Source organism: Lagopus muta, chromosome 6 (assembly GCF_023343835.1).
Source record: "Lagopus muta isolate bLagMut1 chromosome 6, bLagMut1 primary, whole genome shotgun sequence".
Lineage (NCBI taxonomy): Eukaryota > Metazoa > Chordata > Aves > Galliformes > Phasianidae > Lagopus > Lagopus muta.
This window is the reverse complement of record NC_064438.1, coordinates 6,120,709-6,148,542: the sequence shown is the minus strand read 5'-3', so window position 1 is coordinate 6,148,542 and position 27,834 is coordinate 6,120,709. Positions and strand designations below refer to the sequence as shown.

Below are 27,834 nucleotides of genomic sequence, written 5' to 3'. Positions count from 1 at the left end.
AGCAATTTAAGAGACCCCTAATGTTTTTGAAGTCATGGGCAGCACAGTCAGGATAAGCAAGCAGATTATTCCCAAATTAGTGGCTACCTTGTTACATCCTTACCTTGCCTTTTGGAAGATGACAAGCACTTAATGCTGCTTCCACCCTCTTCCTGTCTGCAGGAAACATCTGAAAAATACTACACAGATAGGGAAAAAGAAACCATTACCACCATGTAAAAGGATGCAGAAAGCTGGGTACTGGTATGCAGGGCAGAATGCATCCGGTCAAGCCTTCAGTTTAAAGCACTCTCTTTGCAGTATTATGGACTAGTAGCAATAACTGAATTATACCTAGATTCAGAACATCCCAATTAGCAACAATGAGGTATCATCTGTGGATAAATTTAGATGTCAGCTCTATTACACTCCTGGAATAACAGGTGCTCACGGTCAAGAAGGGGAACAAAAAGTGCCAAATACGTTGGCAGATGGAAAAGTGCTCAACTGGAGCTGTAGCTGACATATGCAAACACTGCATGCTGTTCCCAAATAGCCCTTTGCAAGGCAAAAATTGCAGCATCCTTGTTATACTTCAAAAGGGATTTAAATGTCCAAAGTCAAGTAAATGTGGGATGTAAAAATAAAACCTGACATAGAGGATTAGAAAGCTTCACATGTACCTACACTTGGAGATGCTGAATATTTTTTATAAATCTGGCTCTTAATCTGGACAACTTAACTGTGTAATGGTTTAGACCATAAAAACCACTTCTACTATTCTACAAGAAAGGCCAGGGCATTGAAGTGAGCTACAGCCTGTACCAGACATTTCTTCTGGCTTATTCCAAAAGAACAAACCATTTTCTCTGCAGTAATGCTACCTTGCTTGCATTCTCAAGATCAGTTTGAAGTACACTTTCCCTAGTTTGAGTTATTAATTAAGAGCTGTATGTTTTTAAAAGCCCATGATGTGTACACTGGTTTTTGACAAATCCTGCTGCTCGGTGGTTTAGGAAACAAACAACAAGTAATGCTTACTGTTGAATAACAATCAGCTGTCCAGGAACACATTTAGCCTGCACAGACTTAGTCTAGAATTGTTACACCATATAACACAAAATAAGTACCACATTTATTACAGTGATTAGCATTTGCCTCTCATGATGCTATAACAGCACAAATCTGTGAGCAGGGTGGTTCATAACTTTCCAGCCAATGCCCACAAGCGTGCTCACCAAAGGTCCTTATTCTCAAAAGGAAAATAAGTTAAGCACTCAAAAAGGGAAATTCAATGCTGCAGTGCAGGCTTTTGTCATTGTGTAAGTGACAAAACAACACGGAGGAGTGATGGGATCAGCCATGGAGTGATTTTACAAGGGAAGATGCTGAGTGGCACAAAACCAATTCTAGATTTATGCCATGACACACACGAGGGTCTTTGTTTTAGCAAATCAGCCTTAGCTTTTTCTCAGGACATTTCTACCCTGATGCATAAGCCAGTCCTTGAACAGTGAAGTGCAAACCTCTCCTGTTCTGTACTTGAGCCAGCATTAACCTTGGCCCAGATGTCTGTCCTCAAAGGCTGTTTCCCCATTCACGTGCAGAGTGAAGACTGAAGGCAGTGGAATTACACCAGTGGAGAATAGCTGTAGTAGTCACACATGAGAAAAAAAGAGACAAAGAGAAAAGGCCCCTTCCAATTCACATTATTTTATGATTCTATGATAAAACAACAGATTTCTGCTTCAGGCTAGCTAATTTGTCAAGCAAAAATGAACCACATACAGAACTCCTTCTATAAAAGCTCAAACAAGTCCTACACCTTATGTAGCTTCAACTCATGTTTGCAAAACAAATCCCCAATCAGAATTTCATCAGAGTTGCTTGATTTTGTTAATGAATATTTGGTAACAGGAAGGAAGTGAAATTCTTGCTGTAGATGAAGGAAATGGTCAAAGAAAGTCTCCTTTCCAGACACAAGTTATGTCCCAGGCTCTTCAGTGGGAGGAACTTAGGTGCAGCAGGAGTCCTCTCATGACTTGAATGATTTTTACCTCATAGGTAATGGTTTTTGGCAATGTTTTTTACCCTTAGGTGCAGCAAAAGCAGGCAGCTATAGGCTCAGGGCTACCATCCTTTTACCAGCTGCTATGCCTTTCATCTAAGTGAATATACAATAAAAGACAAACAAAAGCCTTACTCACTTCCTGACAGGAATCTTTCCCTCTGCGTTCAGCTGCATCTTCAACTTCACCAGGCTGTGGAAAAAAGTCAAGATGAGGAGGAAAAAAGAAAACACAACTGGGAAAGGAAACCAACAGTTATCTGAAAATCAGGGTATTACAGGCTGCAAGCTTAACCTCAGATAAAACCTGTTCCCAGTTCTTTGGAAGGAAAAACGGGCAAACTTTTGATATCAGAAAGATTCCTCTGAAACATATGACAGATGTGAGATGATGGTATCCTCTGTTACTAAGTCCTCCTCGATGATCTCAGGCTGCCAAACCAAACAGCATTACAGAACCAAGAAGAAGAGGCAGTACTTTGTTGAGATAAGCACAGTGACTACGATGGGGGAATATATCTGAAGCTCAGAATTTCAGTTTGCCTAGTGCCACATGTATAATACCAAGGCTCAAGTGCTCCAGTGCCAGTCAGTTGTCACGCAACACAGAACCCATTGACAACCTGCTGCCCTGTGCCTCAGGGCTCCTGAGTTAGCACAGGACTTGCTTAGGAGACTGCCAAAGGACTTGGATGCTAAGAAGCCTTTTCTTTTCATTACAGACAGAAAGAGCAGCAAGCAAGCGTTTCAAATAGCAGTGTTTGTCAGAAACCACTTACATTTTCTCTAGGAAGGTGTACCGAGAAGCATTGTATGTGAGGGGATTCTGAACAATGGCCATAATATCCTCAGCCCAGCTCTGGAGAAAAAAAAAACACACGCAGAGGTGGAGGCAGCTGATGGAACAGCACAAGTACATTGCATAGACAGGGCACTGGCCTGGGCTGATACTGCTGGGCTACAATCCCAACAATTCCTTTCCTGCTCCCTCCGGAACGTGCCAACTCTTTGTCCTTCACAGTGCTTCTCTGCCCTCAGGCTCACATACCTTGCCAACATTCTCCTTGTAGGACACAAAGTTATGGAAAGTGAGGTCCACCATGTCAGGGCCAGATACAATTGTCAGAGTTTTCAGCAGAAAGGTGCTGTGAGGGTAATCCAAGTTAAAAACCTCACGGAGCTTCTGGCACTGCAACACAGAACAAGTGGGGTGAAAAGGAGAATGAGGCAAACTGCATTTGGAAAAAAAAAATACAGGACACAATGCAAACATGGACTCAAGTTTATCAACAGTTGCAAAATTATGTGGTCTTTCTCATCTTTTCTTATTTTCCATTTCTTTTCTGTAGCCTGCATCACCAAGATCCTCCAAGAAAGAAACCATTGTGACCAACATCACTGCACAAACAGCCTGTTCTGGTCTGAAAAAATACACATAGGAGACTACTATTAAAGAAACTGCATGTAAAACTTCAGCTTCAACTTGCAGGCAGGTGGAGAGAGGAGCATTTGGCCTCCAATTAGCATGGGTGTGAAACCAAGTTAGCACAGACAACCATTTGGGTTTCCACAAACACTAAGAAAGGTTTTTCAATTAGTGTGACACCTGTTGCAGTAGCTTGCCTCAGCACAAGATAGGTGCTGTTTGGAGTCCCAGAAGGCCAACCAGACTTAAGCCTGGTTGCTGGGGACAGAAGCTCACTCTCTCTGTCTTCAACTGACATTTTCTTCTTGTTGTCAGTTGCTAAATTTGTTGTCTTTTTTTTCCATAGCAATTGCAATGTCCCAAGCGATGGCTCACCAGAGATTTGATAAGTGAAGAGCTCATCCGATTAGTCATACTGGGATTTCATCACCACATGAAAGTATTTATAGAATCCCTTTAACTTATTTAGTATTTTATGCATTCCTATCCTACATAAGGCATAACTAAGCCAAGGTATCCTTGAGTTACACCGATGGTTACTATTTGTAACAGAAGGAAAACATTCCCAGGGCCTACCATAAAGCACAGCAATTCATTACTTGAAACATAGCATCCATCGTAGCAAACTGGCAGAGCACTGCTCCTTCAGAAACTAAGGGCAAAATTAATCACCAGCAATTGCTAGCATGGCAGGGCAGGCTCAGAAACGCACCAGGAGCTGGAAGCTGTATGTTAGACTGAGTTACTGTTAGGCTGAGTTACTCCATTTCAACAAGTTGAAATCAGTAATAGCCTAGCACATTACAGATACCACTCTAACCTCAGCAAGAGAGGTTTAAGCTAAATAACTTCATGTGCTTGCTATAAATGTAGAGCACTCACCAAATCAGCCCTGCAGCTCAGCTCCAGTTGGGCAACTCATCGAGCTGCTATAACTGGACAACATCTACATTTTTATTGCTGAAAGTTGGTCTTAGACTGACAAAGCCAACAAGAAACCCTCTGACTATTTTAATTCCTTTGAATTGCTCGATTCAAACACAAGCAGTTGTTTCAGCCACAGAATTTTCTATTTACGTTTGGACTGTGATAGCTGAAACTGAAACAGCTCACTGTAGGAACCTTCATGTGCTGTGTCTCGCATAGAAAACTGCATGAATATTTTATGAGAAATTGTGCAGGCTTTTTCCACTGCGTTTTTCCAAATTTCTGCAGCATCTGCAATGTGGGTACATATGTAGCAAATAGGAAAAAAAAAAAAAAGAATGAGACAGATTATAATTCAAGACCACCTGAACGCCAGCCCTCCCTTCATAAAAGCCTTTCCTTGGTCGTAACTGAGATATGTACAATCCAATAGGAACTGGAGGGATCGAAGGGGAAAGGCAGTCAGCCATCCAGAACTACTTTCTAGTAGCTGAAGAGTTTCTAGAATGGCTCATTCCTGTACTGTAAGCAAGTCTTCTTTGTAGAAGCCAACAGCACCCACATATCCTACCACACTCTGAGAATCACAGAATATCCCAGTTGGGAGGGATAAATGAGTCCAACTTGATGGAACTTAAACTAAAAGTGGCAATGTGTTAGATTTTAGTTTCACATTTAACTTCATCTTGCAAACCCAGGGGCATTTGTTCAGTTTTCTTACCTCTAGTGATGTAAATTCTATGAAGCTAAGACAATAGAGAACTTGTGGTTTGAGCTCAGCTCATTTCCTGTATTTGTTACAAGGCGGCTCCTCCCGCCCCTTCCTTTTCTGCAATCTGGTGTCACTTGGCTTCCCAGCTTCTGCTCAGGATGTGTCCCCAGCTGGCTCTGAGCTTCCACCTGTGCTCTGCAGACAAAGCTGGGCACATGCAGCTCTCAGAATGGCTCGACCTCTGCCTCACAACAGGAAGTGGACAGCCTTAGCCTATACAGCTATCTAAATGGGATGCACGTTGTCAGCATAGGTTAGGACACCCCCTAACACCTCTGTTTGCAAACTACAGCAGGGAGAGGGGCAAGGAGAGGAAAGAATGATCTTCTCAGGGATCTAAGTTGGGTCATATTTTCCCAGCACATTTCCCACCTAACCTGAAATAAGTCACACACTCACTCACTTTGTGCTGCCTGCTGTACTAAGGGATTATCTCGCTCCTGGGATAAAGGCAGTGATGTTGGCACAACAATGGCGAGTGTGCACCAGATGCTGTCCTGATGCCACATTTTGCCTTTTTAATAACTTGCTCTCCTGTGCTGCAGCTTCACTGCCATTCCTCAGTGCCACACTGCAGGTGGACAGAAAGGGAGGCCATCAGTCCATGAAAATAGGCAACCATATTAGCCATGCAAATCAGGAAGAGAAATATGCTTAGCAAATCCACTTAGAAAAAAACACACACACAAAAAGCAACCCAGCAGAAGAATGGCTGAAATATAGAATCAACTTTCATTTCACTTTCCACTCTCCTGATTTCCCTAAAAACCTGATCTGTATAAATCATATTCATAATCCTGAGAAAAGCAAATTCTCATGCAAACACAAAGAACCAAACTTAATGCAAGAGATTGAAAGAGCCTTTTCTCCACTTGAAACAGATATAAGCAGATGACAGCCAGGATTTGCTCCAGCTGCATGCAATATCTATATATGACAGTTCTGTATCTTCATGATGCAGTGCTGGAGTGCAATACTGCAAGACAACACAAGCAAACCCACTCCCTATGCATTCTTTAGGACAGCAGCACCACATCTGTGGGGCTGTCTCTGGGCACGTCTCTGTGCCAAACATCCTGGAGGGACAAGTGAGAGGAGATGCAGCTAAGCACCCTCAGCTCTCACTTCTGCCTTATCTAAAGGAGATGGAGAATGCAGCAGCACACAGATTCACATGGCATCAAACAACCCTCAGCCTGCTGGAACCAAACAGGAACAGATGAGGGAGATCCAGACTTTGGGTCCTTAGAGTCTGCATGTCTAGGTTCAAAAGCAACAAAATATGTATGAAGAATGAAATTGTATCATAATAATGAACACCAGTGAGAAAACACAAGTTTGTTTTGTGAAAAATGAGACTCATTTCAAAGCCCATGCCTGCTGACATGCTCAAACAAAACCCAAGCTGAAGCCAAAAGCTCAGCAGCCTGGCCTGCAGCATCATATACTGTAGTACTAATAATTGGCTTGTGCAAGTGCTCTGGGTTCTTAGTGCCTCAGAAGAAAACAAGATGGAGCAGCTGTTATTGTTCTTTGTTACTCAAATAAAAAGATGAAAATTGCATTGTAAATAACATCTTGATCTGCTTTGGCATGCTGCTGAACTACATTCAATAGCTTTTTATCTTGTCTCACTTATGTTAGAAGCCCTTGCTAATTCTTATCTTTATTACTCTTGAACATGTGCCAAAGTTCACCCTGCCCTGGCTCTCAAAAAAAGAAACTCCCATCAAAAAGAAAAAAAAGCTGCAGAACACTTTGTGAAACTCTCAAAGGAAATAAAGCAAGTGAAGAGTCTTTGCTCCAAGGGCAACACAGGAGAATGGCACATATCTCCATTCTTGCACCCTCTACCTCTTTGTCCCACTGGATTTTCATACTGATACCTGACAGTAATGATGCACCAGACTTGAATGCACTGTATGGAGTGTGACTCGCGCCAAGAAACTGTCACTTTCTGCATTTCTGTGTGCTCTCAAATCCTGCCCTCAGCAAAGCCACATGAACTCACTGCTGAGGACTTCCAATGTTCTCTGCAGAAGCATTCAGAACAGCACAGCCATGTGGGAACTGGAAACTGCCAGGCCCAGATGGTACATCTCTCCCATCGTTTTAGTTCAGTACCCATTTCAGTGCCCACACAAGTCCTTCCATCAAGGTGGATATGGAGCCAGCCTAATGCACTTTACTATATATGTCATCACAGAAAGGCCAGAAAATCCTCTGAAATAAAATAGAGACTGATATATTAAGTGAATCTGGGATGCAGAGATTGAAATGCACTTGGGATTTTCACAGCAGAGGTTATCGCCATCATTTGTGCCAGCTGCCAGCTGAGAATACTTAATAAATCACTTAATTCTTGAGCTTCGTTTCTTTTTTTTTTTTTCTTTTTTGTAGCCAATTCCCAGCACTGTATAACACCACCTCTGGCCTATTAAAACAGCTAGGACACAACAGCCCCACCAGATCAGACCAAACAGCCACCCAGATGCCTGAAAAAGAAAGGGCAACTGCAGTGATACATCCCTGACACATTTCTGCAGCTTCCAGCAATTTATGGCTCAGCAACCATGCAAGCCACCGTCTTATCTTGTATTTAAGATCCTCAAAGGGCATTCCCTTCTTGACCTAACTTTAAAATCACATACATTTCCATGGCTTGCGCAGGAAGCCATCCCACTGTGCAATGACACAAGTCAAACAGCAGCACCTCCTTTTGCTTGTGATGAATCTTTGGAAAATTCCACTTGATGTATAGCTCTCATGGGAAGAAACACTGAGCAACAGCTTCACGCGCACCTTCTCCATTCAGATCCTGATTTTGTAGCATTCCACAATCGTCCACAATTCCTTTTTTTTTTTGCCAGTCTGCAGGCAGTCTGCTCTCCCACAAATTTCTCCCTACAGCAGCCATTTCATGCCCTTATTGATCATGCTCTTTTCTACATTTCCCAGTTCTTATTCCTCTCTCTAGAGGCAATACTGATATTTGGACTGCCACGTTTTTCCTGGTAGTCTGCAACAAAAAGTCTTCCTTAAATACTTACTGAGCTCTAAGTTACTCTCTTGCTTGGCTGCTGCTGCCAAATAGACACCCACTTATAGCCTCAGTGCTTCCACAGCTAACTTCTGATCTACAAAGTTGAATTTGTTTTGTAAACAGTTTATTCCTAGAGTTTATGGCCTTAGAAAACAGTACCTCAGGTCTCTCCTTTAGGTAGGTCTTTTCCACAGCAAGCTCTGCTCTGAGTGCAGTACTCTCCTCTATTAGCTCCAAACATTCAATTCTCTCTCTCAAAACCAAAAAGTCCTGATAGCTTTTTTTTCCCACAAAAATGAGTTGCAGGCAAAACTGTAGGCGTGTTTTGAACTCAGATGTGTTTAGCTCTAATGGTTTTCTGAGAAGAAAGTTTATCAGAAGGAATTAAGATTTTTTGGAATTGTGAGAGAATGGGTACTGCTCTTCAGCTCTGCTGTACTTTTATCAGCCATCTCTTTACATTCTTTCAAGAAGCACCAGCCCTAGGGAGCTCTGATTAGACATTTCAGAGAGGTATTAGCAAAACACCCATACTTCTTACGCAAAGAGGCTGCTCAAGTCTCTCAGTATGGACTGCAAAATCTTCTTCTTTCACATTAGACTGAGAATCATCTACGTTACCCTACGGAATCATAATCTTTACTTTTTTGTTTCCCTTTCACATTCCAGCTTCCATTTTCTTCTTGTCTTTTTCATACACAGAAAAGTTCAAAACAAACAAAAATCAGGCCCAGAAAAAGTCCTAACAAGGGCAACTGTGCTGCAGGAAGCTTTGATTATAACTGAAACCAAAAACAAAGGCATAGTCATGCGCACCCTGCAAACGGGTGACTGAAAACTATTTGAAAAAACAGCAACTTTTGCCATTACTACATTTTCTTCCCTTTAAAGGAAAAGAACACCACATGCTGCATTGGACTCACTCTGTAACTCCAGGTTTGTGAATGCCTTGACCCAACTTGTGCATCTTTGTACAAGAGCAGCTCTCATGACTCAACACAGAATCATCACAAGTCCCCTGCAGGACCCCCCAGTGCAGGTCCAGATTAAAACTAGCCAGATGCACGGCACAGGAGAGAGCCCTGTTGTGCACAGCAGAAAATCACTCTTTTGGCATGCACCTGGAAGTTGAATTGTTGTTTTCCCCAAGCTTTCTTTTCAACAAGCTTGTATATATCAGTCTGTAAGAATCTGTTAGGTGCATGGAGAACTGCTGGGGAGTTCAGGGACAGAAGTAGTAGCTTGTCTATACTTACATAGTTCTGATGTGAACAGACAAGGTTGTCTCACCTTCTTGTAACATAAGGTCAAGCTAAACTGCCTCAGCTTGTGTCAAAGGCATGGACAGCTTTTCCACCCCCCTACAAACTGGCACAAAGAAGCACACGCTTACCTTGGGGATTTTGGCAAATCGCCCTACTCGGGTGTCTCGGATGCTGGTTATATCCAGAATTTCCATCTCCTACAATAGAATAAGGACAAGGATGATGAAGAAAAGAAAGGTGGAAGTTGAAAGCTTCCCAGAACCTTAGAAGCTGCAAAGCAGGTCTGAACCAGTGCCCGTCACTGGGGAAAATTCATCCCCCAGAAACAAGGCAGGCAGGGGAAAATGAGCTGCTCTACGCCCAGATGGCAGGCTAGTCAGTGCAGAGGTGATGCTGCTTCTGCAGTACCGTCATTTTCAGTTGAGGCCAGAAACCTGCTGCAGTTTACTGAGATGAACATGGCTCCTCCCTACCCAGCTCTCTTCCATCTTGATCATACTCCAAGCTTCAGATTTGGCTCTAAATAGCCACAGTAGACTTGAGCTGGTCCAGACATCCAGGCAGAAACAACAGAAGTGGGAAAAAGTAAGATAGTATGTTTGCCCACGCAGGGAACAGGAACACCACTGCACCTGCACCTTCACCTCAGGCTACAAACGGGCAGGACGAGGATGCTGAACTAGGGCTGGATAAATAAAACCCAATGAAGCAGAGAGCATGATCTTGAAAATGAAGAATCTACACATGAAGTTCTCAGCAAGCTTTGTGGAGGAGAAGCACGGAGCTGGTGTCAGCTGTGTATTCATCCTACTTTGTACCATTTACTTCAATTTATGGAGAAGGGTAGTGCAAAAAAAGCACATGCAAAGATCTGACACATGTGTTGTCTGTCCTACACTACTATTACATTTTCTCACTCCTGTACCAGAAGACCTTCGGAAGCAATTCCCATGGAGGACACTGCATGAGGTTCCCTAGGCAGCCCACTCTATGTCCTCACTGTCCCTACTGCTGGCTAGTTGTTGTGCCTGTTTTGTTTGTTCTTTTAATATCCAACCTGAATTTCCTTCCTCTGTTACTAATTTGCCTGCTCACCACAGGTCTGGAGAACAAATTATACTCATTGTAGCAGATGTTTTCCAAGATCACAATAAAGAACAATGTGGATACCATGTCTTCTGGCTGTATCCCCACTTCATTGTCAAGCAGAATGAAAATGTTATTCCTAATCTCTCTCCTTTCTGAATCTCCACCTACCTTATGGACAAGAGGGGGAAAGGGCCAGACAAATGCTTGCCCAAGGATGCAAAGTGGGCCGTTGCTCTACTGCAGCTCTCAAATCTGTTTATTTTAGGTGATCAGCAGCGGCATTTTCCAGGAAAATGAGATACCTCTGTCTGGCCTTCCTCAAGCTACGTCCTGACTTCCTTATTGTAGCCCCTTTCCCAAATAACCAAGTAATCCCTCCCACCACTAGCCCCGTGAAATACGCATTTTTGATGAGTTACAACAGCTCCTCGCCCCATTGTTTGGTGCATCATTCAGTGATATCACTTCTTCCTGCTGTCTGGCTGAACCCTTACAGCTTAACTTCTACCACCAGGACTGGGCAATCCTTGAAAGGGAGAATGAGTGACAGAGAGGGAAAAGAGCAGTACGCCTTCGACAGGGATGTCACAGTCTGCAGCGTTGCAACGCTACTCTCAGATGCTGCGGCTGCATGCCAGTGCCTTGCTCAAGCTGCCATTAGTGCTTAGCTCAAGCTGCCAATCTTCTGAGAATTCAGAGCTCACCAAATCATATCATGTTGCTTGGCCAGGCTGCTGAGGAGGAGTACTGGCTCTGTCTCTTTATCTACCACGCTTTTTCAGCATGTAGGTCACAAAGAGGAAGTAGAACTGAACCACAGCTCTGCTCTGGAAAGCAGAAGTAAACCCAGCCTTCCACCTCCTGGCAAGCCAGATCCCTCCACCCCTTGTTGCTCCCCAGCAGCAAGGAACTCAGTTCTCCTTCCTAAGTTTGTGGCATCTCACTCCCCTCTGGCAGCTCTCACCCTTGTGCTTTACCTCCATAACCACGGTGCAAACCATCTTGTTTCTGGAGGAGCACAAATCACTCTACAGACCTGACGCAGCCTCTATATCACTACCTTCATTCTTTAAAAGAAAAAAAATAATCCCTAGCAGGTCAGTTAATCACACTACAGACAACACAGGAGGCATATTTTAGCTGATGATGCATACATTTAACTGTACATTTAAAGCTATTTTTATTCTAACTGCACCACTGCACTGGTTTGGAGAATCCTTTAGCAAGCTGCATAACAGGCATATCAATTCCTTTCTGTGTCATCCTGTGTCTTAATTTTGCAGAAACCTGAACCGACTGTTTGGTGACCGACCTGTGCAATCTTAACACTTACCTTGTTCTGATACGTCCAGTATAAATAAAAGCCCTTTGGATCCACCCGAAGAATCACAGGAGAAGCACTTGCTGTTTCCTAATACATTAAAAAAAAACAAACAAACCACAAACACAAGCAAACACGGTTTAGCACCTCATATCCCATGATAGACTACTCCAGTCATAAAAGGTTCTTCATTGAAACACAGACCCAGCAAGGTGAATCACCATCTGATTTATGGAAATGAACCAGAAATTTCAGTATATCTCCAGAGAAACAGTGTGAAGCGACAAAGGCTAATCCCTGCTGAAGCCTAGGTCTCACCTAACCCTATGCATTTAGCTAAAGCAACTCTTCTGAACATTTCTATACAGTCAATAAGGGAGAAAGTCCTTGTAGATGTGACTGTTCCACTTGAACTGCCTTGCCTTCAAGGCGCTTGCTTCGTTCTGAGCTCTAGAAGGAGCGTGGCCAAGAAGAGACACCACCTAGATGTGCTAGCCATCGTGACTCTCTTTGCAGTCTGCAGGATTTAGTCAAGAAGAGTTCAATATAACAGATGAATCTACTTTAGGAGGGATTTCTTAAATTCCATGCATTAACTCTAAGTGAACTATTAAAAAAAAAAAAAAAAAGACAACTTCACAGACATTCCCAGCACAACATCCATTCCCATCTTGCATGCAAGCTAAGAGATGAATTATCATGAACTCTCTGGAAACGATAGAGAATACTTGGTGACCCTGCTTGGGCCCTAGCTCATTCAGCCTAGCCGGCTGAACTGACTGCGCTTGACCTCGGGAGACACAGATGATAGAATCACAAGGCCTATCAGCCATTTCTAAGAAGGCTTCAAATTGACTTCAGGAAGTTGAAATACTCAGCTACTGAAATGAAAGCAGTAATGGAATCTGGAAAGTGTATTTGTCATTTTGTCTTGGGTTCTTCCATGCCACAAAGAGTAAAACAGACACTGTAATACTACTGTTGAATATTCTGCCTTGTCTCTAGATAAATCTCATCTCTTGTGAAGCAGCTTTCTTGAAGGTGAGGTGAGGCCATAATAAGGACAGCTGCTCTCCTGATCAGGAACAAGGATAGCTGTGGGGCACAGCTATACTCTGCTGTGGGTTGGCTCCTTAGAAGATGGTCTGGCAGCTGAAGTGGTTGCTGCTCATGCTGTGGAGTTCAATTCTAGGACAGAAAGTGAGTGCTGTTCTGTAATGTGGCCTGGCATGAAATTCCATAATCTCACAGAAAATCCTTTCCTGTACTTAGAGGGTTAAGCATCAGCACACAGCCAAATCCATTCACATCTGCTCCATTTAAGAAGTCAACTATTCCATCCTGGACAACCTGAGGTTTTGAAAAGGTTCCCAAGCTGGTACTTGTAAGCATCATATAGTAAGAGTTAATCTCCCTAGTTCAGTTGGCAGCCTCAGCTTGCCAGATGCTAATCAAAGCACCACAGAGTTGCTTCATAGCCCAAAACGTTGGGAGCTAGCCCAGTAAGACAGGTCAGAACAATGCAGCCTAGCCTGGACCCCACTACGCTCTCCTTTGGAGAAGACATTACGAATCCAAGGGGTTTTTGCTTTACTCAAGAAATTGTTGGGAACAGAGAAAGTTCCAGTGCAGGCCCAAGCTACAGTGCTGTAGAAAGCCAAACTGATCTACTGCCATTCCTTTTCCTCTGCTACTGCAGAAAGAGGCCAAGCCTGTTAACAACAGCATGGCCAGGTCCCTTCAAAGAGTCAGACAAAAAACTGCAAGCTCCACGACCTCTGAAGAGCTGCTTTCATCCTCACCCTCCATCAGCAAACTGACAGGCTGGAGCTTTTTCCACTTTCTTTTGCAGCCTACTGTAACTACAGGAAAGCAAGATAAGATGGTGCAATGTGACCAGCTCTTGTGAAGGCTTTCGTTATTGTTGGAGATCAAGTTTGTAAACTTAGTAAATAGTTAGAAGAAGCCTTTCCAGGAAATTCAGTCTTGTAAATTCTGAGCAAAAATGCACACAAGACTTGAGTGCACTCACTCCAACCATAAATCCTTAGTGGGTGCTGGGAGTCCAACTTGACTCACTTTGGGTATCAAGGAAACTTGAATATCCCAGAAATTCTCAGGGAAGTACTTAACAGCTTCAAGCTTTGGGAAAGTGGCCTCTCCCCGGACTGAGCACAGAAAGTCAATGGCAGTTTGGTCAGACTAGATGACCATACTGGTCCTTTTTAACACAGGCCATTCTACTATTTAATTTCTGAAAGTGCTCAGCTTTCGTTTAGGCAACTTTGGCCTCTGTTATTCTCAGAAACCAACTCCCTTGTCCAACCTTAAGGAAGCCACATGTGCATTCTGCAGGCAATTGCCCTACTGGGAAGAATGGAAATGGAAGGTTGCTTTTTCTATCAAAGCTTGGTATCATCTTCCTGCAGAACTAGTGGAATAACTGCACGGTGGTATTCCAACCTATATTCCTTAGCACTCAGCCATTCTGTCAGCAGTGCACTGCATTGCCTTCTCATATCTCTGAGCAGTTGGACAAGCCCTTCCTATGTGCATGCTCAACAGTGCACACCAAACTCCAAACAAGATAGATGGACAGCTGCCATCACTGTGCCTGGATATTAGGGGAAATACTTTCTTGCCTTCTCAGAAAGTGAGGAAGGGAACTATTATACTCAAGTTAACCCCTACTTTTCTGATCCACACTCTCTTCCCCTCAAAGGCAAACTCAGCCCACAAACCAGATATTTTAAAGACACAAGAGAACATGGAGCTGGAAGGCAGCTTTGCACAGCATGCTCACTGCTTGGCTGCTGTGCGTTTGGTAGCTCACAGACCCATCAACTCCAGAAGCAGGGCAGTAAGAGGAAGCAAGTTGGAGCCTGATTTCCTCCCATCTGCAAAGCACAGAGAGTCCATGCAGCAAATAAATCCTACCCTATACACCCCAAGATACATCTGAATGCAGTGCGTGCTTCTCAGCCCAGGGAGGCTCCCAGCATCGACTGCCTTCCCAAAGACTAGTTTTGCACAGAGAAGCAGCAATCAGTGCCCCATTCCCCACGCACTCCCAGGCTCCCCGCAAACCTGACCAAAACACTGTCACCATGCATACAACTCAGCCAAGCGAAGTCTCAATACTCACATCGTCCCATTTGATGAAGCGCTCGCCTTTGGACAGATACTCCTTCACCTCTGGGGGCTGCAGGACAGGAGTAAGCATTGACATTGTCCTGTAGATGTGCTCCTCAGCTACCAGAAGCAATAGGAGTCACACAGTTTACTCCTCCTTCACCCCCTCTCCTCTATCTCTGCCTCTCACATGGCAGGGCTCTCTGCCATCACCACTATTGGCATCAGAGAGCAAACAGCCTCTAATGTCCCAGGCAAATTCAGGAGAGGCAACAACAAGCAGGCGAGGACAGACGAATCTGCATTGTAAATCAACAGGTCTCCAAACAGGCACAAGGTCACCTGGAGGGAAAGCTTGTGACGAGTGGAGATGCCTGTGTGGGCACACATGCACACACTCTGTCCCCTCCAGGAGGGATCTGCTCCTCGGAGCCCCGTTGCAAAGCGCGCTGTTCAGAGCACTTCCGCAAGGGAACTTCCTTAAATGTTTTCTTTGACAAAGTGCAGGCATTACCACCCAGCACTAAAAGCTATTTCAGCAGATGTGGTTACAGAGCAGTGTGGGGTTTGGCTACAAGCAGACTGCCCCCTTCATGCAGCTGGGCCAAATATCACACAGACGACTCAGTTTGTGGGGTCCAGCTGAACTTTTTTGCTTTGTCTCATGGGTTTCTTCTGAATGCTGACCTCCAAGTGAGACAGAGCAGCAGGGCAGGTGGAAATTTCAGACAGATGAAATGAAACATCCATGAGATAACCCAGGATCTGCAAAATCACGCTGGATCTACTGCAGGTTCCCTAGGAACACAGAACAGGGGAGATGCAAATGAGGATTATACCAGTGAAGCTGTAGGGACGAGATGGACAGTAGAACAGATGGTTAATAACAAACAGCGCAAAGCAGGATCCTGCTCCTGCACATGGAGCAAAGGAACAACACGTGGACAGAAAAGGCGAAAAGGATCTTCTGCTGGAAGAGGTAACCAGGAGAGACAGTGGGCAAACTTAATTTAAGTCAAGAAGGTACAGCCCCACAACTAATTAGAAGCAGAGACAATTGTGCTGCACTTGCTACTATAGGATTTCCATCCTCATGGTAAGATTTAATCCTTCTATGAAAGTCCAGGTATGGCACTTGCTATTGTAAGTAAAGGCCAAGAGGCTGTAAAAAATATTCTCTGAGCTGAAGAACTCGTGCAAAAAGGAAGCCAGCTGCATGGTGAGGTTTCCCTCTCACCTCCACCTTACCTACATCTGTAAGGCCAGCGGAAGGCAGATCAGCTGTCCTTTCCCAGGCTGTCTGAAGGAATCCTAAGCATTCTCAATTGTCAGTGGCAAGAGGGAGGAGAGGTTAACTGCAGGGAAACTAAATGGACCTGTATGAAGTACTTTTGCTGTAAAAAAAATAAAAGATGGCAGCAACTGCCTGACAGAATCATGTTGCAGGAACAGAATATCTTTTCTTTCAAGAGTTTATTTTGAGAAAAAGCAAATAGGAGAGCTTTTGCACTGCCAGCTACTATTGAGTTTTCTGCATTTACCAGCATACTTTACAAGACTGGTTGCTCAGTGTCATGGCTGAGACTGGGACAGGGGCATGTATCACCTCCAGTCTCATAACCTAAACTTCTGTGCACGTGTATCCAAGTTGCACGTGCTGGGAATACAGTGGGGTACACCAGCACAATCAGGAGCTGCCTGCTTGGACTCCGTTACTCCCAAGCCAAGCAGATGACAGTGGCTGCCCAGGTCCCAAAGGCTGAGATGGAGGAGCTCAGGCACACCATCAACAGCATGTGACTTGGCATAAATGTCAGAGAAACAACCCACACACTGCTGAGTGGTTTTGTTCTCTGTTCTTGCAAGCAACTTAGGAACAGACCATGAGGCCTAGGTATGTATAGAGGAAGGTCACAGTAAGCTGCAGTGAGGAGAGGAAACTATAGCTACTCTCAGTTGATCCCTTCTGTCACAGCTCCTGATTCCAGTGGCCATCCTGTATTTACCACAAACGTCATTGTTGCTTCACAAGCAACGTCTGCTTCGTGGGGATCTCTGCTTCCTTCCTGAGTTCTCTCAGACCTGTGTAATTAACGGCTCTATCTTCCCAACACTGTCAGCTTTCACTGAAGAATAAAATAATGAATACAAAAAACACAGAGAAACAACCACGCCAGCAGCTGTCCTCAGAGGCTGCTTGGCACTGCAGTGATAACTTCCAAGACCTCTGGCTGCATAAAGATGGCCACTTTGGCTGCAGCTTGCTTCCTTTTGCATAGCTTCACATAACCTCCTTATCTCTCATTTCACACTCCTTGCTCTGTGTCAGAGCTTCTGTGTCTCTCATGAAGAGACAGCTGATGGAACAGTGATAGAATAAAACAGTCCTGCCCTCTGCCGAAAGCTCCAATATCAAAGCAGGCAGAAGCAACAGCACTTCGAGCAATGTCTACTTTGACCGCCCTTCACTATTTTTCTCCTGCAAGACCCATTTAGCTGGTCTGTAGCCATTCCACATCCACTGAACCTCCTTGGCTTTCATCCTTTACCTTCATCCACTGTACATCCCACCAATTACAAGAGTTTTGACATTGAACATATTCCCCCTCCCAGGGAGAGGAATAACCTCCCCTTGAGTCCCCCTTATCTCCTTTGTCCTACCTATTCAGCTGCCTCTAAATCCCACAAAGCACACAGAGACAAGATAGCCTGCACCACCCTCTGCTGATTTAACACGGTAAGATTCATAGATGGTGATTTTAAGTCATGCTATATAGGAACCACCTTGACTGGATGGCTCCTGCGTTCTAGCACATGACTCCTCAATCCCAACCTATTTCCAGCTCACCCACTCCTGAAACATGTAAGAAATCTTTTCCAGCACTGTTCCATTACACTTACACATTGCAATGTGTAATGCTGTCCTCTAGTGAAGAAGCTATGATATTGCACACAGAGCCGTCAGTCTTGCCTTCAAACATCAGTACTGAACTCACAGCTAAGCAAAACTGAATTCCTCTTATTACCCCCTTTTCCACTTTGTATTCTAAGCCCCAAGAATCCTAAAAGCATTAAGGACACCCTTAGGACCACAGCCAGTCAGCAACACAGACAGTGGTATTGAGTATACCCTCAGCAAGTCTTCTGATGACACCAAGTTGAGTGGTGCAGTAGATATAACAGAAAGAAGGGTACCCATCCAAAGGGACCCAGACAAGATTGAGAGGTGGGCTCATGTGAACCTAGTGAGGTTCAACAAGAACAAGTGAAATGTGCTATACTTGGGTTTAAGATACACAGATATGTGTACAGACTGGGAGAAGTACTTGAGAGTAGCCCTACAGAGAAGGACCTGGGGGTCCTGGTGGACAAAAAGCTTGACATGAGCCATCAGAGTGTGTCTGCAGCCCAGAAGGCCAACTGCACCAACACAGGAGTGATCAGCAGGGGGAGGGAGGTGATTGTCCCCAACTATTCTGCCCTCATGAGGCTCCATCTGAAGTAACGTGTCCAGGTCTGAGGCTCTCAACACAGGGAAGACAAGGAGCTTTTGGAGAGGATTCAGAGGAGGCCATGAAGAAGCTCAGATGCTGGAGCACCTGTCCTGTGAAGAAAAGCTGAGGGAGCTGAGCTTGTTCAGTCTGTAGATGTTACAGTGACATTTTTCACTCAGAGAGTAGTGAGACACTGAAACTAGTTGCCCAGAGAAGTTATGGCTGCCCAATCCACAGAGGTTGGATATGTGCTTGATACAGTGGTTGGCTATCCTGCTCACACCAGGGAATTGGAACTAGATGATCTTCAAGGTTCCTTCCAACCCAAACTGTTCTATGATACTACAACAATTCTCCACACAAAAGTGGAAAAGCTCAACTTCTTCAGACAAACCACGAAAATCAGAGGAAAAGAAGAATGGTGAGTTTACATGGCTGGTAAGCACTGTTCTATTGCTTGAGAAGTGGTGGTTATTTTCAAAATACAGCCCTAAGAATTGTGTTCAGATGTTGCATTTACGTTGGGTGTACACACACACACACACGCCTTCCCTCCTTGCAAAAGGAAGCACTGATTTGTGGCTGTAGATTTCTACACAGACAGCATAGCTTCACACCTACAGAGTTTTTATTTTTTATTTTTTTAAATTTTTTGATGACACAAGGATGGAGCCACTGATGCATCACTGTCCTGAGCTACCAGGAGCTTTCTGCCCAGGGCCTCTATCCTGAGCAAAACCAGATCTCACTGTCCCATCTCAAATTCTTACCTACTCACATCCTATAACCTCTGCAGATCACTTTCCAAGTTAGTGCATGACAGTGGGTTGTGCAAACTTCACTTACTACAGCTACATCAGAAGGTGAAGGAATTAAAGAACATTCCCAGCTTTCCCCACCCGTTAGTGGACTAATCAGAGAGACAGCACCTTCCCACATAAGACAGAATAGACCCTGAAGTGTGACAGAAAGATGCTAGAGGGGAACTTGGATCCCTACAGGTTACAAATGGGAGATGGGAACAACAGCGTAAAATAAGGCTTATTTTGTTTAAGAGTGGACAGCAGAGCCTCAAAGACTGTTTTGTCAAGGGCATTCAGTGTGACAGAAGGCTAGCCTAGCAAAGTATTTGCCCAAGAATTTCTGCCAAGAAAGAGATGGATTTAAACACATCTGTTCTGCCCTTTAAACTTTAGGAGACCTCGTCCATCTCTCCCCTCCTCAGCTCACAGATGTCACCAAGGACTCCATAAATAAACTACATCCTTACAACCAATAAGAAGTCTATAGCCTACCTGCAAAAGTCATGTGCTGGAGGCATAGACTGAAAAAAAAAACAAAAAAAAAAAAAACAACCAAACACCACCCCCCAAAAACAGAGTCAGAGTTCAAAAAAGGGATTATATAGTGTCGTGGTAGCAAATTATGATTTTTAGCTTTAAACAACCTGGCATAAATGCAGCAACTCAGATGCACACCTCATAGAGCAAGCTGACTGTTTACAGGGTGTCACATCCAAGTGCCTCCTAATGACTGAGCACAAGAAGGCAGAAGAGCTGTTAAACCAAGAGCAGAGGAACAATGGGACTGTGGGAAGCCGTCCTGCCTGCCCTTCATCCCAAGGCAGGATCAGCTGTGATTTATCAGCACTGACAGACATTAGTTCAGAGAGCTTTGGGAGGCCTCCGTTAGCACTGGAGGCTCACCAACCTCCCAGGCATCCATACTAGTGTTCCATTACTCTCAGAAGCAAGGTCTGTACAGAGGTGATGTCTTAGGCCAATAATCTTCCCTTAATTAAGTCTTCTCTGTTTGAAGCAGTAGATACTATTCACTGACTCTGAACAAGGACAAATCAATACTATAAGTTCATTTAGCTACAACCTTCAGGGGCCTTCATAGAGCAAACAAGCCTCCCACTGCAACAGGTAGCAGCTGAATTCAAGTAATGCTGCGCAGTCAGGTGGGTGGAACATCTACTCTTCAACAACCTGTCCTGCCACCTGGGTTTTCAACTGAACACAGGCAGAAGGTGGTAAGCAGCAAGCTCAGAAGTAACTGAATTTCCTGGAGGACCCTCAGACAAGCAAAGTGAGAAATCAGAGAAGTTTATAGTCAGTCAGACCCTGCAGAGTATAGTGTCTGCACCATCAAGGGAGAAAGGCTAGATGCTCGAGGGCTACACAGCTCTCTGCTGCTGTGTCAGGGTGCACCACGTACCCTTAACTCCAATCCCTTTTGTGCTCTTGAGACAAAAATCTCAGAGGGAACTGATTTACAAGCATTGTAACTGACTTAACAAGAATCTCTGTGCTCTGCCCCCAGAGCTCTATTTCTGCATCACAGGAGACCATTCTAGGCACAGCTTGATATTTTTGCTGAAATCCAAGGGACAAAGAAAATATCATTATTTCAGCCCTGGCTTCCTGGCTCCCATTTGCCTTTAAAGCAGTTAATTAGCAAGGAGCTAAGTTTAGGAACAGAAGGCACACACCTAGCAGTTGCTTGCACTTGAATAAGAGGACCTGGAGAGAAGTTCACACCCATTTGTTCACAGTCAAAAGAAAAGCTTAACTACAGTAAAACCCAACAAGACTTGGTACTTCACCAACATGTGTTGCCTCTCATCTTAATCAGAGCAAAGGCAAAGGGAGCTTGGCAGTGAATTCCTTTAATGTGATGGGGAATTGCTGCCTTTTAGGAAGGCAAAGCCTTCAGCGCAGTCAAGAGGTACACCATAGCCTAAATAAGCAAAGAACAAATGCAATGGGGAGGTGAAGATATTAGTTTCAAGGTAAAATCTAAAGAACTATACAGTTCAACTTTAGGACAATTACATACCTGTAATCACAGAGCGGAAGGAGCAAAAGCGTTTGGAAAGCAAGGAAGAGAAACACATGCTGAATGATCTATTGCCATATCTGCTAGCCAAAGCAGCTTTAGCTGCTCTGGAACTGAACACATTAAAGCGATACCAAGTGGTTATGGGTCCCAACCACAGCACACAATGCTTTTGCTGAGGCTGCTTCTACAGCTGCACTGCGCATCCTTGGCAAATTCTGTCTGCCAAAATCTCCACTGATGGAAAAGGAAAGCTATTAGATTGAAAAGCTGAGTTGTGGTGAGCAGAGGGAAAAAAAGAAAAGTAACACCAGTGAAAGAGCCACAGTAATCTGGACAGATTTGGAAGGATTTGTTTTCCTTTCAGGAGAGGGGGATCTGAGCTTGGGGACACAGGATTAAAGCATGCAGCTGTAACTACTCATTTTTGATGCTTACCATCTCATTGTTACCTTCTGTACCTTTGTTTTCTATATCAGTCTGCTCTCTCTTAAATATACTTTATCAAAATCAACATACTTTACTTTTACCTAGCAACACCAACTCTATTTTTTGTCTTTCAACTTCTAGCCATGACAAGAGATTTAAAGTTAAACAATAAAGCAACCACACAGTGCCTCCGAGGAGAGACTTAAAATGCAAAATGATAATATGGACTAAACAAGTATCAAGCAAAAACTGCCAGAGCCTGTAAATCTCAATCCTTCCTCCAAAAACTCCAGGACTGAAATTAAGAAAGAATAAAGGGAAAGATTTGTGGGAGTTAATTCATCAGCCTTTCATCAGAGGCAATGATAAATTGCATTAGTGGCAACACCAGAGGAGATCAAAGCCAGCCAAAGGATTTGGAATGAACTGATTTCTATGCAGATCAATTGCGAAAGAGCTGTGAACGAACACAGAACAGCTCTGCACTGTAAAGGAACTGTCTGCAGCACTCCATAGCAGAAACTGCCAGCCAGAATGAGAGCACAGACAAGCAGTTTAGAGGTTAAATTAAGTACAAGCTGAAAATCTAAGATGCAACATAAGGCATGTTCAATCATACATAGCCAGACATATACATATATATTTATAGAATCTACAGAACACAACAAAATGGATTTTCATGGCTCAGGAAAGTGGTGTCAGCAGGATGCCATCAGCTCATGTTATTCAGGTGTATGAAATTTGTTTTCAACCAGAGGAATACATCCAGGTGTAATTAATCAGTACAAGAAACACAAGGGGCCTGTAGAAGAGTTATGATACCCACATAAAGAATGTTTCCTAGATACTCTGGATTACAGTTCCATTTCATGAAAATTAAACACTTCAGGGAGGTGGAGCATACCGTTAGCTGCAGTTTAATAAAGGTTTAATGTTAAACATTGCAATAAATGTATGCATTTTATTGTAAAACAATAAAAAGTGTTAGCTGTAAGAAGTGTTACCTCCTGCTATATGTTAAAAAAAAAAAAAAAGCATTTTGCTTCATAGCTTCTAGAATGCCTTTTATCAGGAACAGAAAGAGGAGCATGTTGAAGTGTGATTCCTGCATACCTTATCAGGCTACCAGATGCAATTCTTTCACACTACTATGTTTTTACAAAGGTCCACAAGCCCTGAACAGGCAGAGAAATCACTGCTACTCTTACCAGTGCCAAAAATGGTAATTGTGTTCAAATTAGTCCACCTTCTTCCTTCATCCAGTAGCATTCCTCTAAGCTGCAAGTACCACATTATAAAGCATGGAGGTCTTCCCCTTCTCTCCCAATCCACCTTGCTATAAAAGGGAAAAATGAAATGCTACAGTAGAATGAAAACGCAATCACTCACTTCCTCAGAGGTCCTTCTGTTTAACAGCCATTTCTTCTGCCATTGGCCTCTTTTGGAACTGCATCTCCTTGTTAACAAGGTTTTCACGTACAATGTATCTGACTGCGTTAAGATTCATGGGAGGTAAACACAGTGATGATGAAAGGCTCGATTACAGCCTTCCCCAAAGTAAGTATCTCACACTGTAAAGAAGAAAAAGAGAGCCCTTGAACACCTCCAGGGATGGTTACTCCACTACCCCCGGAGCAAAAAGACTGCTTTTTCTTGGAAGAAATCATTCCTAATATCCAACCTGAACCTCCTCTGGTGCAACTTGAGGCCACTGCCTCTCTCCCTATCACTATACTCAGGAGAAGAGGCCGACCCCATAGAGGTCTCGCCACAGTCTCCTGTCACACAGCAGTAGAGAGCAACAAGGTCTGCCGAGACTCTGCCGAGACTCTGCCGAGACTCTGCCGAGACTCTGCCGAGACTCTGCCTCAAAAGCCGCCTCAGAGCCCCACGGCGCTCAGGACGGCGCGCAGCCGCCATCTTGGGCAGGGGCGCGCGCCCCTTCCTCACGGACACGCGGCCGAGCGCGCAGGCGCAGCCCCCTCCTCCCCGCACCGCGCCCGGGCGGTGCCGGCGCTCAGAGGCCGCCCCGCGGCGGAGCGGCGCGGGTAGCGGCTGGAGGCGGCAGCACCGGCATGTCCTGAGGGGAGCGGCGGCGCGCAGCCCCCGCCACCACGGAGGGGTCGGTGGAGCAGCGGGCCAAGGGCCGGGCCCCCATGAAGGAGAAGGAGGCCGGGGCGGAGCGGGGCAAGCCCGCCACTTACACCGGGGACAAGAAGGCTCGCATGGCGGCCAAGACCAACAAGAAGTGGGTGCGCCTGGCCACCGTGCTGGCCTACGTGCTCTCCGTCTCGCTGGCCGCCATCGTCCTCGCCGTCTATTACAGCCTCATCTGGCAGCCGGTGCGCGGAGGCGGCGGCTCCTCGGCTTCTCCTCCGTCGCTTCTCGGCCCCTCCGCCAACTCCTCCTCGCAGCCCCGCAGCGCTCCACCGCCGCGCTCCGCCGCCCCGCCGCCCCACGGCCCCACGGCGCCGCCGCCGCCCAGGGGGGGCCCGACCGGGACGGGCGGCACGGAGCTTCCAGCGCCGCGCGGGGCCGGGGAGGGCCGCAGTGCGCCGTGAGGGTGGAGGCCCGGGGGACAGCGCCGGACGCTGAGCGGAGGGACGGGCTGTTTTGACGGCGCTGTGGACTCTCGTCGCTGTGGGCTTCCGTGGCTTCGTTCTTCTCCGGCTTCGCCCCCGAACCGCGGCCGGACTGTGCCCATCCGAGGAGCTCGGTGTGCGGGACTGCCTGGGAGCTATGCCGATCCGTAGGCTGCAACCCGTTGTTTAAGTCCCGAATTTTGTTTAGCCATGAGCGTAAACTTATTTAAACCATGTGAGAGGTAATTTGACTTGTTTACTATATTAAAATATTTTCCCAGTATAAAAGCCTCTGTCATACAGTACGTTCTCTTTGCGATGGGATGGGATGGGGGGCTGGAAGAGTTCTGAGTACGGAACTGATTTCTTTGCTCTGTGAAAGGCTGTTTATGAGGGTGGATAGTGACAGGACAAGGGGGAATGGTTTTAAACTGAGGCAGGGGAGGTTTAGGTTAGATGTTAGGAGGAAGTTTTTCACACAGAGGGTGGTGAGGTGCTCGAACAGGTTGCCCAAGGAGGCTGTGGATGCCCCATCCCTGCGGGCACTCAAGGCTGGGCTGGATGTGGCTCTGGGCAGCCTGGTCTGGTGGTTGGTGACCCTGCACACAGCAGGGGAGTTGAAACTAGATGAGCATTGTGGTCCTTTACAATTCAGGCCGTTCTATGATGTATTGTGATTTTCATTCATTTGTTGTTGGTCCCTGTAAATGAGACTGTGTGCGCCTCATCTCCTGCTGTCGGTGCTGAGCTGAGGTCTGGGCAGGTGGCATGGCTGTAAGGTGGTAGCTGTCACTCAGATCTTTGGGCTGCCCACTGGGAAGCTGTGTGCCTGTGTCATGCCTGTGCTTTCAGTTGTATGGCATAACGGTGAGGCTGTATGGTGTCACTGTAAAGTGATGCTTGGAACTGACATTGCTGGGGATGGGAAAGGTGCTCTGCTGACATGTATGAATCACATTGGTCATATGTGCCACATGTCAAATCCATGGCGCTTTTTTTTTTTTTTTCCTATTCTGAAGTTGAGGTGGTGGGGAAATAGCTGTTTCATACTGAAATTGATGTGCTTTTGAGCAAAGGCCTGCTTTGGCTGGATGCTTCCACTTGAGCGTGTGCTGAAGGCAGAGGAGCGTGTGCAGAGGGTTTCCAGAAGGAAATGGGCAAAAGGATGGAATGGTTTGGATGTGATCTTTCACCTTTTTCTAGTTTTCCTCTCCAGCAGAGAAGGCTTTATGTTGCTACTGTGCAAGAGAAGAAGGCAAGCTGGTGGAAAGGGAAAAGATCATGCTTAGTCATCTCAAACAAAAATGTGCCTGTAAAATTGCCATCTTGCTGTAGGACAGGTGTGAGAAAGCAAGAAGAGGCGAAGGAGTGGAAAGCCTGAAGCTGCTGCTGGATCAGGTGGCTGCACTGTTACCTTCAGGGCTGCATCTGAGCTCTTCCTCTTTATTTGCTGTAGTGACTGATGGCATCCTGCTGCTCTGCAGCTTTGTCCATGCTGGGTTTAGTCCTGTGTGCAATGGGTGACTTTGTTCCCTTGTGCCTGCAGCACATCAGTACCTGTTTTGTTTGTAGGGCTGCTGTGTCCGTGCAGGAGCTTTGGATGCTGCTGCTCTATGCTGATTTTGGTATACATATCTGGTTGTAGAGGGAAGAGCTTCCAAAGGAAGGAATGGGCAAAGCAAAAACAGCATGCTCTTTTTTCTTTTTTTTTCTTGGTGCCAATTGAATCTGTTTTTTGGCTCTGGTACTTAATGCAGTAGTAGTTGGGAGGTGTCTCTGGAACAGAGCTCATGTTTAATTTTTAAAACCATCTTTAAAGATAAATAAAAGCTGGGCAGAATGGTACAGAGGCTGGGATTGCTCTGGTACCGGCCTGCAGCTCAGAGCTGGCAGGCCTGTGCTGGCTTGGAACAGTACATCCCAAGCACACTGGATGTGTGTGGACTCCTGGCATTTTTTCCACTTTAAATACAATTGCTCTCAGAAGACTTATAGGGCATGGCTGTCCAGGGCAGATGGAAGAGGAGGGGAATTGAATTAAATGGGCTGCATGGCCCTCTTCCAACCAGCCATGTATCAGGGGAGAGATGCCTTGTGTTCAGGAGCTGTAACAACTTAAAGCTTCTCACCTGTGCATGGTGTTAGTGGCAAAGGATCTTCAGGATAATGGTGCATGCGTATATTAACTTTTAATAACAAGGAGCACTAGGGATGTTTGGGGAAGGTAGTTTGGCTGCAAGAGGTAATAGCTTGGATTGTCATTCTGGACTGTGAATTTTTGCATTGTTTTGCTGTCTTTGCACTGAAACAATTGTCTGTGTCTTGAATGTGTATTTCTAGTGCCCCAGAGTAGTGCAGTTATCAACTGCTAACAAACTGAAGACTGCACTGTATCAATCTTTCCCTTCTTGCTCCTGTTAGAGGAGGATCACTTCAGAAGGTATGGAATCGTTACTCTAGCCAGTGTAATTGTATCAGGTGAGAGAAGGGACAGGCTTTTGTGCTATTTCCTAGATAGGAATCACCAACGCTGTGATTTGTCATGCTATATCCTTGAAACTGCTGAGATCAGTCCCTTGACACACATGCAGTCCTGCAGAACTGTCTGTTTCCAGTGTGTGGAGAGAGCTGCCTGAAAGTTTGGATGGAGATAAAAGTTAAACACGAGTGAAGTGTTGAATCTGCAGTTGTTTGCTGGAGCGATCTGAGGATGTTAACAGCTGTGGGACAGTCATGTGAAAGCATGATGGCTCTAAGAATATATCTGGAATAGTGATATCTGTGCGCTTTTTTTTTTCCTCACTTGAGCTTTCTATGGATAAAATGTGCTACTGATTCTGGAATGCCATCTTCCCTGCAGTAATCCAAGCCTCCTTATTTTGGGCCCAGATTCCAGACTTCTTGATCTCTAAGAGCCTTTAGAAGAGTTTGTGGTGCAGAAATCCCCGCATATTTGTGCTTCAAGTGTAGCACACTTCTGTACTGGAGTGTCAGAATGCATCATTGTCAAGTGTCAGGAGAAAGTAAATAACATGGTAGCTTAAATTTTCTAATTCCTTGTCACAGTAATTGCTTAAGAGAATGGAGGTGAAGACCAGACCATGTTCTGCTTTTCCTTTTTGACTGAGAAGGGTCTCACGAGTGAGGAAGGAACCTGACTGACTTAATGCATTTGCCCTCTGTACGCACTGGTCTTGTCCTGCTGAGCACAATTTGTTCTAGGAGAGTGCACTGATATGACCAGAAGGAAGGGAAATAGCTGGAAAAAAAATTATTGGGGCGTGTAATGCGCTCCAGCAGCTGGCTCACATTTTCATATGATTAAAGATACCTGTTTCGCCCATGCGTATCTTCTCTCTTGGCCTCATCTGGTGTAAAGAGTATTTTCTTATTCCCTGACTTTTAGGACCGAGCTGTAATTCTGAGAAGAAAGGTGTTGTGCTTTTATTCCAGATTTCGGCTTAAT

General features: G+C 45.1%; 2 protein-coding genes across 7 annotated transcripts in view; one reads left to right on the top strand and one right to left on the bottom strand.

Annotated features, from left to right (window-relative positions):
- Positions 1–23,706, bottom strand: part of PLCB2 (phospholipase C beta 2) — a 47,718-nt gene extending 24,012 nt beyond the window's left edge. For 2 of the 6 annotated variants that reach the window (XM_048947697.1, XM_048947700.1), the window contains exons 1-8: positions 23,176–23,706; positions 15,036–15,820; positions 11,903–11,980; positions 9,609–9,677; positions 3,096–3,236; positions 2,827–2,906; positions 2,187–2,240; positions 104–179 (exon numbers count right to left, since the gene is read on the bottom strand). In XM_048947697.1, coding sequence (XP_048803654.1) covers positions 104–179; positions 2,187–2,240; positions 2,827–2,906; positions 3,096–3,236; positions 9,609–9,677; positions 11,903–11,980; positions 15,036–15,119 — 582 coding nt within the window. In that variant the 5' untranslated portion in view covers positions 15,120–15,820; positions 23,176–23,706. Of the gene's footprint in view, positions 1–103; positions 180–1,537; positions 2,125–2,186; positions 2,241–2,826; positions 2,907–3,095; positions 3,237–9,608; positions 9,678–11,902; positions 11,981–15,035; positions 15,821–22,994; positions 23,136–23,175 lie in introns of those variants that run through there. The other 4 variants (XM_048947699.1, XM_048947701.1, XM_048947702.1 and 1 more) reach the window with 4 other exon arrangements.
- Positions 23,707–23,759: 53 nt separating this feature from the next.
- On the top strand, positions 23,760–24,650 carry INAFM2 (InaF motif containing 2). Its single transcript, XM_048947717.1, has one exon. It carries the CDS (start codon positions 23,943–23,945, stop codon positions 24,345–24,347), a length of 405 nt encoding a protein of 134 aa, XP_048803674.1. The 5' UTR covers positions 23,760–23,942; the 3' UTR covers positions 24,348–24,650.
- Positions 24,651–27,834: the final 3,184 nt, after the last annotated feature.

Coding starts and splice junctions, on each gene's coding strand:
- INAFM2 (XM_048947717.1), top strand. CDS start 23,943: ATGAAGGAGAAGGAGGCCGGGGCGGAGCGGGGCAAGCCCGCCACTTAC.